The following is a 15,517-nucleotide window of genomic DNA, read 5'->3' as shown; positions in this document are numbered from 1 at the left end:
TCCCTTGTAGATGGAGTGACATGACAGAAAGATCCCTCCCTGCTTGGGGAGTCTGCTGATTCTTTTTACTTTCTTTCAAATAAACTTACTCTATGTACATTTAAAAAATAATAATAAGGCTGGATTAAACTAAATTAGATTATTTCCAATGCAGGCCTTCCCAGAGGTTAAAATGATTTATCCCTAGTTAATCCAAACCACAGAATCCTATTTCCATGAGTATGCTCAGGAAAACAGATTGAAAATATAACTGAAATATATTTTTTGCAAATAACACAATATAAGCTATTTTTATTATGATAAAATGGGATTAACCTAAAATTTATCATTTTAACCATTTTTAAATGAATGAGGCAGTGGCCTTGGGAAAATTCACATTGTCCGGAAACCTTTACTCCCAATCATCTCCAAAACTTTATCTTTTGCAAAATGGACTTGCCACACCCATTAAAGAATCATTCTCCGTTCCTTGTTCTCCTCCTCCCAGGCCCTGCAGCCTTCATTCTATGTTCTGCCTCGATGAATTTGCCTATTCTGCTCATCATATCTAAGAGGAATCATACCACATTCACCTTTTTCACTTATCATAATGCCCTCGAGATCCGGCCATGTCGTAGCATGTATCAGCATTTAATTCCTTCCCATGGTGAATCTTTCACTCTAATAGATCATATTTTGGTTGGTGTGTTGATAGCCACTTGAGTTACTTCTACCTTTTAGCTATTGGGGGAAATGATTCACTAAGCTTTATTTCCTTGTTTTTTAATAATGCCCCTTCTATTTCTGAAGTTGAAAAACAATTGTACTCCAAAACTTTCATTTTTTCTACAAAATCCTTTCCAATAAACAATAATTTCTGGCTATAGCCAAGTGACAATGACTCACATCTATAAGACTCACTATTCAGGAGGCTGGGATATGAAGGATTGTTGTTCAAAGCCAGCTGAGGGCAGAAATGTTTATCGGATTTCATCTCTAAAATAATCAGCCAAAAAAAAAAAAGCAAAGCTGGAGCTGTGGCTCAAGTGGCAAAGAGCCATCCCAGCAAGTTGGATACTAGAGTTTAGACTTCAGTACAAGAAGGAAGGAAAGAAGGAAGGAAGGAAGGAAGGAAGGAAGGAAGGAAGGAAGGAAGGAAGGAAGGAAGGACCAAAAAAGAAACCTGAGGCACTGAAAAGCTTTGAGAATCTGGATTCAGGTACACTTGGCTTACACTTGGCATCCCAGCTACTCAGGAGGCTGAAATCTGAGGACAGAGGTTCAAAGCCAGCCCAGGCAGAAAAGTCTGTGAGACTCTTATCTCCAATTAATCACAAAAAGCCATAAACGGAGCTGTGGTTCAAGTGGTAGAGCCAGCCTGGAGCACAAAAGTTCAGTGAGAGCCCAGAATTCAAGCCCTAGGACTAGCAAAAAAAATTCTCGTGCCAAATTTTCTGACTAATACATGGCTCCAGTCTTTCAGAGGAAGCGTCTGGCAGCCACAGGTCTTCCAGAGAACTCACATAGTTCTTCAACTAGTCCTACTCTCCCCACTCAGCTTGGCCCTCTCTTGCAACTAGTAACTGTTTATATCACAGGACTTTGAACTTGAGCGGGGAGCCACAGAAGCTTCAAGTGGGCATCAGACAGAAGCAATATGACTGGAGTGTAAGGGTCTGATTTTTTTTCAACTGGAAAAAAATATTCTCCTCTACAAGAGAAAGGCCTTTCATCAAAGCCTATAATCAATATTAGGATGGTGTTTTGTTGTTCTCCATCAAAGCTCCTTTATGACTTCAGAACAAGGAAGTCAAGGCATTTCTGTTTTCTTTCAAAGCGGAAGAAGCGTGAATGAACCTCAAGTTGCATACACTGAGAATGGGAGCACAGAGAGTCCAGGAGTTAGAAAAAGAACACATCATCCAGTCAGACTGGGGTGGGAGGCAGTGAAAGAGAGAATCTAGGAATCTAGGAAGCAGCACCGGAAAAGCTTCCACCATTCTGGAAAGCTAAGTTAGGATCACCTTTCAAGAGGACAAGAGAAATACAAAGAGACAGAAGTATCTGCTCCCTGTGCAGAAGGCAATGTTCTGAATTATATTCGCATGTATTGACAGTCTCCTCCATGAAGCCAGATCTTAGAATTCCTTACTGATGGATGGTGGCTGCCTAAAACTCTTCAGCTTTCAGATTTAAATAAATCTGGAAAAAATATCTGAATAAATCTGACCTTTCAGGTTTCAATCAAAGTGGTTCCAGCTGGCTAGATCCAGGTGCTTCTGACAAGTGCTTTGCGTCTTCCTCCCTCCACTATGATTGCTGGAAATTCTTAGAAACATAGTATTCCTGGACATTGCTTGGGTAAATCTCCCCTTTCATAGAATTCCTATACTCAAAACAAAACAAAACAAAAAGCAAGAATTCTTGTACTCCACTGTATCTTCCTTTCTGCAGCCTATTCTATTCTCTACCTCACATAAATCCACACCTGGAGTTCAGTATCTTTTCCTTATACTTCCAAAGCATCACTTAGGTAGGTAGATATAAAGAGTAGATTTTATGGAGGATCTTGGAATGCTAGCAAGGAAGGCATAGCACTAGCAAATCCTGCTAGAACATAGAAGTTCTCACCTGCATCCCTTTCTCTGTTTCCTGCATCTTTCTAGGTCCTCATTCCCAACACACCTTCTCCCTTCTCCCCAGATCATTCTTTCTGGCTTTGGTTGATGGGGTAAGGCAGAGAGGACAGAGAAGTGTCTTCACTTTAAATTGCCCTTGCTTTCATCATTTGTGTACAATGGTTTTGGCTTTGATGCCAACCAACCCAGTAAATTCTCCAAGGTTACTCTTGAATACCAATAAAAAGAGTTCAAGATGTCATGTAAAATACAGTCCCTCCTCTAGTAGTTTTCTCATTCTTATCAATATTAAGCCTACTCTTCTGGTCCATGCTGACCTTTGCTCTGTAGTTGCACTTTTTTAAGATAGTGAGAGTTGGACAGAAATGAGAACAAAGTCCTGTTTGAGGAGCAAACTCTCCTGATTGGGTATCTTGTTGGTATATTAGCTAAGGAGGTATAATCTGTGGTCCCATTACAGTCCCACCCCCATCTGTCCACCCTTCCATGTTTAGGGTCAGGAGAGAAGTTGTTCTCTTTGGAAGCAGGAACAAGGAGGAGCTGATATACTCCATTTTGGTGAGTCCATTCAAGCACTGTCCAGGGAAGAAGGTATGAAAGACCCTTGATCTGTCTAATCTAGGAATACGTTCTCATCTATTATGGCTCTTCCTGTGCTTCTCCTCACTGCCTTAGAAAATGTAAGTGGACCATAATCAAGAGAAGTGTTCATCAGGCTAATACTTGGATTTGGTCTATTTGGCAGTACATATAAATTGTTGTTAAATATTAAACCAATATTTTGATTTCATAAATCTTCCCCTTCAGAACCCAGTCAGCATGCGTCAGTATACCAGCCCCACCACACATAGGATATTTGCCTGCATTTGATCTTCTGCCATCTCTTGGCAGTATGTATAAATTATTGTAAAATATTAAACCAACGTTTTCATTTCGTGAATCCTTCTCTTCAGAACCTCATCAGCATGAATCAGTAACCCAGCTCCATCCTACGTAAGGTATTTACTTGCATTTGGTCTTCTGAGCAATACATTCGTGATTATAAAATATTAGACCAGCATTCAGTTTCATAAGTCCTTCTCTCCAGAACAGTTAGCATGAATCAGTATCCTAGTCCAATTAGTCCTAGGATATTTGGTACTAAAACAGAAAGACCAAGGTCTTAACCTGGGCCTCAGTGCATTCACCAGGTTAAATTTCACATGGCACTGTGAAGCTTCTTCACAGTGAGAAACCTAGTCTTGTTCAGGCAACACTCCTCTTACTTCTCTGTGAGTCTCCTTCTTCAGTTCAGGAAATAGGAACTACTTTGAGGATTTCAATCAGGAAGGGATTAAATTCAGAGACTCTGCCCTTTACAAGTTCACCAAAAGGGCTGAAGGATAAGATTGCAGACAGGTCCTCCTGAAATAGTCAAATCCCCAGAGAAAAACAACTGGTCCACCATGGGAGTGACTCCTCTGAAACTGTCACTGTCATTATAGAAGCAAAGGCCACTGCCCTGCCAGCTGATTTTCTCACTTGGGAACCTGGGGACTGGACATTCAAATCTGTAATTAATCAGAAGCCATATCAAGTATCTGTGGACCACATCACTCCTTGTCTGCCCCCAAGATGCTGAAGAGTAAACTCTAGAACCAGGGGTAAGAATGTCATGTTTCTACAGCTTTCTTTGTAGGAAAAGAGCCTCTATTTTATCTTTAACTTTTCTTTAGACATTATACAAATGCCAAATTTCACAATTAGAAAAGCCAGTTTTATATCTTGAATTCTAGAAAGTCTAAGAAAGGTCGTTTTTAGCCTCCTAGCTTTTCCAATGATGATAAGAATGCTGAGATGAAGGCAAGGTGACCCAGTTCACAGCATCCTGGAGAGATGCGACACTCTTGTTTTACAGATGACCTCTCCCAGTGTTAAAGGGGAACAGGTGAGTTCATACCTAAAATGAAGAAAAACTAGAATTCAGAAACACATACTCTACCACTGTGAGGCTCACATATGCAGGCAATTTATTTCCTAGGCATGAGGTAACTGCCCCAATTCAATCACAATCTTCTATGTTGGCTTGCTTCTCCTTGTACCAATACCTATGCAGGATCTGGGAATACAGAGAAGGAATGAGAAATGAATACATTAATATGTGTGACTTTTAACAATGTTGGGCCTCTTCCATGGATTCACCCAACTTCTCCCTCTGATACCTACTCTGTCCCTTCTTTGTGCGTCTCATTTCCTAAAAATCTTTCCAGACATCACACTTTCTGCCTAGTCCTTTACTCAATTTCAGCTTAAGCTTCTGGGTGTGTGATACTCACAGATTTCTCCTTTGAGTGACTGGACTCTCATCTGCATGACAGCCTACTTGGCTTCTCTTCTTCCCTGCCTGAGGACCACCAATCATCCTGTATTTATGAAACAACATCAAAACAATAGTATCTGAAAATTGAGGTCAGAGGTAGGCAGAGGTCAAATCTACCTAGCTGAGAGGCCATAGTAAAGAGTTTGCTTTTTATTCTAAATGTGAGATCATTAAAGGAGACTGTGATAATTTGACTTCTTATTATGTTGAGATATTATGGATGCTGCATGGGATAAGCCACGATATCTGTGCATGCATGAGTGTGAGTGTGCTCTTTTTTGCTCAGAATTGCCTTGGCTATCCACATCTTTTGGATCCTCCAAAAAATTTTAAGATTAAATTTCTCTACCTCTGTGAAGAATAACATTAAGTTTCTGATGAGTATTGCATTGAATTTGTGGATCACTGTTGGCAAGATGATTTCTCACCATATTAATTCTGCCAGCCAATGAACATGGGAGGAGATCTTTCCACTTTTTAAGATATCCTGTTCAAATTCTTCAAAAATTTATAGTTTTCATTGTAGAAGTCCTTCACGTCCTTGGTTAAATTTATTCCTAGATATTTTTGAAGACTACTGTGAATAAAATTGTACTCCTAATTTCCCTGTCATCCTGATAATTATTGTGTTTTCTGTGTTTATTATGCATTCTCTACATCGTCAAAACTCTTTATTAGTACTAGGAATTTTGGTGTGGAATCCTTATGATCCTTGAATATAGGATCACATTTTCTGTAAGTAAGGATAGTTTGACTTCTTCCTTATTTGGAATTTTTCTTGCCTCTTTCTTTGTCAGTAATACAAGTGCTATATTGAATAAGAGTCAAAACAGTGAACATCTTTATTTAGGTTCCTTATGCACTTAAGTTTCCAACTATCATTGTCCTGGGGTCTATATGTGTTTTTAAGTCTGTTAGCACTTGTTTAACAAAATTGGGAATCCCAACATTTGGTGCATAGATCAAGAGTTACCTTTGTTAAGATGATGTATCTCTTCTGTCTAATATTTCTTTGAAACCTTTGTTGAATATGTAAATATGGACACCTGCCTGCTTTCAGATCTGTTTGCTTAGAACACTTTTTTCCCAACCTTTTACCCAAGCTAGTGTTTGTTTTCGTCAGATGCGTTTCTTGTAGACAAGAGGTGGTTGGGTCATGCATTTTCATCCAAACATTTCAAATGGCCTTCAGCCATGCTACTAGGTTTCCCTTCTTACTCAAGTCACTCTGCTTTCTTCTTTCCCTACCCCCAGAAAGAATCTAACCCCTAGCCACCTATTCTCCACTGATGACATCACTTTTTGTTTCATGGAGAAAACAGAAGCAAATACCTCATCTTCCTACCATGACATCCACCAAACAATCTGCAATAGCCTCCCTCCTGTCACAGGACATGACCAGTTCTACTTTATCTCAGGCTCTCTCCTTACAGAAATACTTCCTGGTCCCAGAACAATTCCAGTGGCTGTTCCTCGTCTCCATCCTCTTAGCAGAAGCACTCCTTGAAAGACTTGTACCTGTTTATTTCTTCATACCCTTACTTTCATTTCTCTCCTCAGTCACTCTACTCTACCTGACCACAGAAACCATTTTTATGAGGAACAGCCAAGGCTTCTATCTCATCAGCATCAGTACTCAATTTTCTTCTTTTATCTGATTCAATTCTTAACCAAGTCCTGTGTTCCCTTCAGCAGCATGGATATTAAAACTGTAACAACACAGAAAAGATTAGCATGGTTCTTGCTTGAGGATAACATGCAAATTCATAAAGCATTCCATGTTTTTGGAAGCTAGAACTAATTTACAAATGTAGTAGTGAACACTTCAAAGTTGTATGCAAGTGTACACAAATGTATTAGCCAAAATATGCTATTTTCAGGGGAGAATTTAAACAGTGCAATTCCTTAGAAAAGTTAACTCACAGTCCAAAAAAATGATTACCAGGAAATTAGTATTTACAAGATAGGGGGTGAGGCCAAGGGAAGGGGATCAGATGACTGAAGAGAGGAAACAGGGAGGATACAGTCACAAAAATCTATGCATTTCCTACAAAATTTAAAAAGTTAAGGGTAAAGGAAGGGTTGGGAGGGATAAACAGAAACGATAAAAGGGATGACATCAATCAAGATGCACTATATTTATAAACTAATTTATTGAATGATAATTCCTTTGTACAACTACTTGAGGATAACTTTTTAAGATAGAAAAAAAAGTGTTGGGGATTCATCTTGACCTTAAGGGGGGGAAGGGCGATGACAGCGCTCCCAAGACTCCGCCCTTCCCCCAGCCCTGGGGCAGTGTGGAAGTGAGCCACACCTATCTCCTTCTGGGTCCAGAACCAGAAGGGATAGCTTTGAGACCATCCCCCACCTTGCGCCAGCAAGCATGTATGCTCCCTTTTCGCGGGCTTTGCCCAGAGGGCGGTACTATGGGAAATGATGTTAGCCCATGAGGGAGGTCCTTGGGAGCTGCTCTTGGACGGACAAGCTTGCCAGCCTATCGCCAGCTCATGCTCAATCCTCGTCATCACTACTATATTACTGTGAGCCCCTCCCGATTAAAACGGATTGCTCTCCGAAGCGTCTCCAAGATCCATCTGCACCTGGCTTCCTTGGTGGGTAAGGAGGGAGGAAAAGGGGATCTCGTTCGGCCGCGTGCACTTTAGGCTTGCCCGTGTCCCTTCGCTCCACCTTGGCCGCCCGCAGGTCGGGCGCCCAGGGGAGAGGGTGAAAAGGGGAGCACTGATAAGGGAGTAAGCTTAGCATTCCCGCACCAGGGGAGGTAAATCTAGCCTGGCAAAAAAGGTCCTCACTTTAGTAATGGATTCTCTTGTCTGTTATCTCCTACCTCTCTGTTCCTTCTCAATCTCCTTCCTGGTTCCTATTCATCTTAAATTCTAAACCCTGTTGTTTCCCAGAACTTAGGCTCAAAATACCTTTTATTCTCACTTCCGTGGTTATCTCAAATAGTATCATTATTTAAGCTATCATTTACTTATTAACTTCTAAATTTACATCTTTTGATTGGAGAATTAAGTCCACTGATATTGAGTGTTAACATTGAAAAAATATCTAGTAACTCCTGCCATTTTCCTCCCAAAGTTTAGTTTTGTTTCTCCCTGATGCTCTTATGTTTATGTGCTCAGCTGAAAAAATATGTTTTCTCCACCTTTTAATGTTTACCTTGATCTCCTATATATAGGATAGCTTTTTTTTCAATAGTGCTGATTAATGATGCTAAGTTGCTTTCGTTTTTTGTTATGAAATTTTTTGATTGGCCTTTATGCTATGAATGAAATCTTTTCTAGGTATTATACTCTGGGTTGTTAGTTGTTAACTTTCAGTGCTTAAAATATATTATTCCAAGCCTTCCTTGTTTTTAAGGTTTCTGCTGAGGAAACTACTTCTGATGGCTTTCCCTCATAAATGGCCTGTTTTTTTTTTCTCTTTCTCTCCCCCATTCTCTCTCTCTCTCTCTCTCTCTCACACACACACACACACACACACACACACACACACACACACACACACAGAGCTGTTAGTATTTTTCCTTATTCTCTGTGCTTATTGCTTTAACAATAATTCATGGAGAAGTTATTCTCTGGTCTGACCTGTTGGGTGTTCTAAAAGCATACTGTAATCTGGATAAACTTCTTTTTCAGAATTCAGTGTTTTCCATTATTGCTCTATTAAATATACTTGCCACGGCTTTAGCTATTCTCTCTTCTTCCTCAATGCCTACCATACATAAATTTGGCCTTCTGTTTGAATCCTGAATTTATTGCAAAGTCTATTCACATTTCCTTGATCATTTTCTCCATTTTTTCTTCCTTTTCTTTTTTTTTAAATCAAAAAGTAATCATCAAGTTTAATTTGAAGAAAAACAATCAGAAATGGTCTGTAGGAACAGTGGAGCAAATCACTCCTGAGGAGTCTAGCAGGTTGGTGATCAAGTTTATTAGAACAAATGGAGAAAAATAAGAATGCCATTTAGCTGAACAACTGTAAGACATTTGCAAACCAACTCATCTTGGGATGGAGGAATCTTTGGTCATGTCTTAGTATAAAAAAATATGCATGCTTCTCTCTCTGAATCTTTTGTATGTTTGAAGATTCAATTGTACAGTCTCCTACTTTCTACACAGGATAAATTCTTTGTTTCAGCCAACTCTCAGAGGAGGAGCAATGAATACAACACCATCTCCCCGGACAAAGAGCATTGGGATATTCCGTTTTGTTGATTTGTTGTATATCTCTTCATACGTCTCCTCATCAATTTCTATGGTAGTCACGGTTTCTTCCACATCTCCCAGTATCATATTTAAGTGCTGGTCATAAGCATGTAATCTGCCTCGAAGCTCTCGGTCATTCCTCATCTTCACATAAATACACTCATCAAGGCTGAGCCTGATGAGATCTAGGGGCTCCTCTACAGTATTGGTAGTTTGTTGCTGGTCCACGTCATCTGCCATGTTTCAAACCCTCTTTCTTCCTTTTCTGTTCATATATTTTGTCTTCAAGACCAGAAACTCCCTTGACAGTATGTAGTTCAGTTATGAAGAGGAATGATAATACCAGAACTTGCAAATGGTCAGAAAAGATAAGAAAATGGTAAGAAGGAGATGCAAGAAAAGAGAAATGAAGGAAAGAAGGAAGGAAGGAACGAAGGAACGAAGGAACGAAGGAACGAAGGAAGGAAAGAGAAAGAGAAAGGGAGAATGAGAGAAAGAGAAAGAAAGAAAAACAAAAGAAGGAGAAAGAAAGAAGAAAAGAAGAAGGAGAAGAGAGGAGGGAGAAAAAAATTCAAGGAAATAAATGAACAAAGAAACCAGAATAAAAAAGTCCCTGAACAGTTTTCTCTCCTTGGTGAGGATAAAGCTTTACAACTGAGCTCTATCATCAAAATAGATCTGCACTTCCACTTCCAAGTCTAACTTTGGGATATTGTTTTAAATGTAATTAATGTGTGTGTGTATGTGTGTGTGTGTGTGTGTGTGAGAGAGAGAGAGAGAGAGAGAGAGAGAGAGCACTTTGCTCTCCTGAAACCCACTGTCGGCCTTGTGCAGGTTGTACTGTAGGTAAAGTGCAGAGAAATTCACTAAGACTTCTGTTTGATGGGAAGAGTAGCCCCTCTGCCATTTTGTTTTCAGACTATTCCAGGCTATGAGGAGCCCGCATGGTTAGCTACCATCCTCTCAGGGATGTATGTGTGGTACTCTGCCACTGCTGAAATTCTCTTCTGATCTCATCCACTTGGACCCACTGGGTTAGAGCAGTCAGGCCTACTGGAAATAGTTGAAAAAGTTCAGCAGGTCCTGCTTTTCCTTATTCCAATGGAGCCTGAGACTTGGCCACTGCTGTTCCATGAAACATCACATGCCTTGGAGGCAGGTACTAGCCACTGACCTAGTTCCATCTTGTGGAGCTGTGTGCACCATTGTTGTTCCTATAGTTTTGAGCTAGTGTGACACCAGGTGATAGGTGACTCATCTAGTTTCACACTGAGCCAGAAGGCGCAGCCACAGTTCTACCTGACTTTTCCTTAAGCTAGATTCCAAGTTTTCTGTATAGTTTAACTGTTCCATCAATAGATCTGGTACATATGTCAGACCTGGAAGGAAAAAAAAAAATCCCATAAGGACCTGGAACTCACATCTTGCTGCAGAGGCTGCAGCCTCCCCCTCAGAGGGTATTCTCCTACCTAGCTTCCAGAGCAATGACAGTGTTAGCAACAGTCCATGGAACCAAGGAGAGACATGCAGCCTGGACATGAGTGATAAGAAATGGAAATGTGGTGGACCTCAGTACAGAGAATCTAGTGAGATATTTTTGGGCTTGAGGAGGAATGTTTTTTTTTAAACAATGAATTCTTGTGATGACATAGTTTGTGTGATTTAGAATATCCTATGACAGGTGAGCAAACCACAGTATTAAGCCAAATTCCTACTTGCTTTTTTTTAACCCCCCTCTACCTGCTTTTGTAAATAAAATTTTGTTGGGATATACATACTTGTTTTTTTATGCTTTAGACTTAATGGTGGAGTTAGGTATTTGCAATAGAGATCACAATGACAGCAAAAACTGAAATATTTACTCTCCAACCCTTTACATTAAAAAAAAAGCTTGCTGACCTATCATACTTTCCCACTCATGCCCAAGCCAGTGAGGAGTAGACCATCCTCTCATTTCTGGTGCAGCCACACCGGAAGGCAGGGAAGGCCTCTGGCACACAGCAACTTTTTGCGACAGGGATTTCTCAAACTCAAAAGCTGCTAGTGAGAACTGAGACTTGATTATTTCTTTAAGGCAATGTGGCATATCTTGGACAAAGGTGTGTGTGTGTGTGTGTGTGTGTGTGTGTGTGTGTGTGTGTCTTTGTCTTTGTGTGTGTGTGTGTGTGTGTGTGTACTCATGTACTATGAACCCAGTGTGTGGCATAAAGGAATTAAAATGAAACTGGAAGTTAAGAACCCCAGCCCCACTCACACAGAACTCTACACCCAGCTGTTAAAAAGGGCTGGCCAAAGAACTTCACCTTTTCTTTTTAGTGACACCTTTTTTTTTTCTTTTTTTTTTTATTTTTTTGGCCAGTCCTGGGCCTTGGACTCAGGGCTTGAGCACTGTCCCTGGCTTCTTCCCGCTCAAGGCTAGCACTCTGCCACTTGAGCCACAGCGCCACTTCTGGCCGTTTTCTGTATATGTGGTGCTGGGGAATCGAACCTAGGGCCTCGTGTATCCGAGGCAGGCACTCTTGCCACTAGGCTATATCCCCAGCCCTAGTGACACCTTTTTGTCACTATAATGAAACTCCTGATACAAATACTTTTTTTAAAAGAGGGCTATTTAGCTCACACTTTTGAAGGCTCAAAGGCCAAGATTGGGTGGTCCCATCCATATGGCATCTGGTGGGGCCAGTAATGGCAAAACATAGCAAAGAGCATGTACTAACAAGTAGTGTCTCTCAAAGAGGAAGCAGAGAAAGACTGAAATCCCAAAATTCCTTTGAAAGGCAAGTGTCCAGTTCAGTTATGGACCTCCTACTCAACTCTACCTCTTAAAGGCTTGACAGAACTGGCCAATGATCAAGCCTTCAATCACCATAGGCCCTTAGGAGACACTCAAATGATTCCCGAACCATAGCAGTAACATCCCTCAGGTCATGAAGTCAGTAAGTAAAGAAACCAGATTCTAATCCAGGAAAGCTACACCTCTAAGCCCCTACACCAGATGGCATTGCCCTAATGTACCATTCACTTCATTTACAAGGTATATTCCTTCACTAATTAAGCACCTGGGAAGTGCCAAGCCCTACATGGCAGAAACAGTGAGTGAGGCTCACTGTCCTTCTCATTCGTCCTTCACAAATGAGAGACACTGATTTTCCCCCCTGCTTCTTCACACAAGCCCATTACAGAAAGCCATATGTATGTGGGAAAATCCCCTCAGTAGTTCTTCTAAGAACAATAACTGAATGCCTTCCTGGACACAGAGAGGAACAGGTGCAGTAGCTAATTTGTCAGTCTTGGGAAAGTTAGAGCAGATAATAACTTCTGGAAATGTCCACAGAAGACTCAGTGATTAAATCAGGTGTGAAACAGTGAGTGGGTGTTTGCAAGTGGACAAGGAGAGGAAAGGCTGCCAGATGGAAGCAGCCAGTTCACAAATGCAAGGGCCTGGGAACAGGACAGCATTGCTCCCAGTATGGCTGGAACTTGCTGTGACTAGACTGAATCATGCACTGTTGATGGATGGTGCTGTCCAACCAAGACATTGGGCCTGCAGACCTGAAGCTCTTACCTTACCCCCATTCATAGTCTGATCAGAGCTACACTGGAACTATAGCCTAGGACCATGACTCTGTTCAGTACCTTTGCCAAGAGACTCCTCAGACTCCCTACCCAGTGGAGATGATGAAGCTGAGTCTTCAGGATTCTTGTGCAACCATAAAAGAAAGTCAAATGGTAGAAAGGGCCATTGGCATGCTCAGAGATACAGATGGCCACGAACTCCATTAATTCTACAACCACTGGTTGACCTCTGTTGCTCTTCTTCAAGACACTATACTTGCTTCTGAGCTACCAGGATTCAAAATTACTACAATCATTCTCCCAACAGATTAGTACTTGGCTTTTAACAAACATCATGTGCAATGATGTAATCATGTGACAAAGACATACATTGGCCTAGGTATTCTGGAGTCTGTAATCCAATATCAAATATATGAATTAAATAACTTATCTCACAAATAAACTCAGGTTACACAGATGGAAAGTGGTTCCTGCTGAGAGTAAGCAACATTTAAGCTCAGACTAAGCAAAAAGGAAAAGGAAAATACTTCCAGAGAAAGGAACAGCATGCAGGAAGACACAGCAGTGTTTGTTGATGAACTTGGGGAAAGACCAGTGTGGTTAGTGCACAGTGCAGAAAGCAGCTGATTGAAAAAAAAAAAAGAGTGTAGGGGCTGGGAATGTGGCTTAGCGGTAGAGTGCTTGCCTAGCATGCATGAAGCCCTGGGTTTGATTCCTCAGAACCACATAAACAGAAAAGGCCAGAAGTGATGCTGTGGCTCAAGAGGTAGAGTGCTAGCCTTGAGCAAAAAGAAGCCAGGCCATGAGTTCAAGCCCCAGGACTGGCAAAGAAAAAGAAGGAGGAGGGGGAGGAGGAGAGGGAGGAGGAGGGGGAGGAGGAGGAAGAGGAGGAGGAGGAGGAGGAGGAGGAGGAGGAGGAGGAGGAGGAGGAGGAGGAGGAGGAGGAGGAGGAGGCTATTTGAAATAGGAACTGATGTCATACATTGCACATTCAAGAGTAGACACATATTACCCAGGAAGTATTCAAAGATCTATGAGAATAGTATATTCAAACTCTAAAAACAAGGGGGTAGGGGCCATGGACTTTTCCTCTAGGAAAGTCAAGTCATGAAAACTAATATAAGACTAACAGGGTCTGTCCAGGAAAATAAAGCATGAGGGAAGCCTTTGTTGATTAAGATTTTTATCATTTAGAATCAATTAGGACTGGCCTGAACAAGTTGGAATGGAAGGTCATGCTCAACTTTCCCCCCACCTAAGTGTGTTACTCCTGACTCATTGGCCAAGAAACCTATAGACATACCAGGTGTAAATTATCCTGAGAACATAAGAATACTCTGCAATTATTCCAATTAGTGAAAGCTGTTCAGCCACTTAGACCTTACAATTTAGAAAAGCCAGTGCCCCTCACAGTGTCTGTAGCAGATAAGGGCACTGCTGTTGTCTCTGGCCAGCAATTATAACACAGAACCCCAAGAATAAAGCCATGTTCTCCTCTTCAAATATCTACTCTCCTTTGAGAAATAGAATTGGGCTTACTACTGAGCCCAAGTTGATACCAAATGCCTGACCACAGATCCAAAATATCATTCCATCACAGCTGCTCATTAGGGGGGGGGGGGAAGGGGCTCGGCTCTGAAATTGTTTGCAGCACTGACTCTGCCCCACAGCATAAAATAATGAAGCAGATAGGGTCCTGAACATCAGCTGAATGAACAGGTGGCCAGGTTGAGTCACAACTGATTGTTTTTAAAAGATATGCAGTCATTCTCCAAGATTCAGCTGCCTTCTGGCCAGACCAACAAGCAAGCTGAGGATCTTTCCAAGCCTCCAATAGTGACACTAACTTTTGTAGTTTGTCTAGATAGATGGCACCAGATTTCGTTTTACTATTGGTAGGAAGAGGACCTTCCAGAGGCTTCTGCTTAGACCTTCCTACTTTAATAGCCTACAACCCATTTGTCAGGAAACCGACATGGAATTTCTGCCCGTTACCAATAAGTGTGTTTCAATCATACATTCATACATACATGGAAAACATTAAGGTAAATCAAGTGACTTTCTCTGACCACTGTAAAATGGAATTAGACCAAAACTACATTCATCACCCAACTCCATAAGCCCCCACTCTCTGAGCCATCATGACCAGAGTGAATTTTGGATTTCTTCAACTTTCTTGCCTATACCCCTCAAATATATTACTTCTCCTTTCTTAATTCACTGTCATTCTGATTTGCGGATGAAGGTACTTTAGGGGGAATATTAGAGGAATACTTCCTCTATAGGACTAGGATAATGTCACAAGAACTTTCCATGGAAGGCTCAGACTCCCTCTCACTCAAAGGCACCAGGTCTCTGAAGCAGCTGATGTCGGGGATTAGAGAGAAAGGACACAACCCTCTACCCTGATCACAGGTTGACAGTACTGCTGCCTGTTGCTCAGATCAAATTTTTTTCTGGTTATATTTCCAGTTCACTTGGCTTCCCAGCTACCAGTTCTGAAGAATCTAACCAAGAGAGGTGTGCAGAGAGCACACAGAAAGCTGTGGTGATCCTGGCATCCAAAAGACTGAGGCAGAAAGATCTCAAGTTCAAGGCCAGCCTGAGCCACATAACCACTCAGCCTCAAAATTAAAATAAGCCAGGTGCCAGTAGCTCATGCCTATAATCCTAGCTACTTGGGAGACTGAGAGGGGTCACGATTTCATTTCAATAAAGAGAAGCTAGATGCA

At 41.3% G+C, this 15,517-nt stretch overlaps 1 protein-coding gene and 1 non-coding gene across 2 annotated transcripts; one reads left to right on the top strand and one right to left on the bottom strand.

Annotated features, from left to right (window-relative positions):
• The first annotated feature begins 6,656 nt into the window (after positions 1-6,656).
• On the top strand, positions 6,657-6,763 carry LOC125357002. Its single transcript, XR_007212035.1, has one exon. It is a non-coding gene; the product is annotated as a U6 spliceosomal RNA (small nuclear RNA).
• A 2,115-nt stretch (positions 6,764-8,878) lies between these two features.
• Positions 8,879-9,449, bottom strand: LOC125356919 (U6 snRNA-associated Sm-like protein LSm3). The gene has a single exon (XM_048353597.1). The coding sequence runs from the start codon at positions 9,447-9,449 to the stop codon at positions 9,138-9,140; it is 312 nt and encodes a 103-aa protein (XP_048209554.1). The 3' UTR covers positions 8,879-9,137.
• Positions 9,450-15,517: the final 6,068 nt, after the last annotated feature.

Source organism: Perognathus longimembris, chromosome 8 (genome assembly GCF_023159225.1).
Source record: "Perognathus longimembris pacificus isolate PPM17 chromosome 8, ASM2315922v1, whole genome shotgun sequence".
NCBI lineage: Eukaryota > Metazoa > Chordata > Mammalia > Rodentia > Heteromyidae > Perognathus > Perognathus longimembris.
This window is presented reverse-complemented; position numbering and strand designations above follow the sequence as displayed.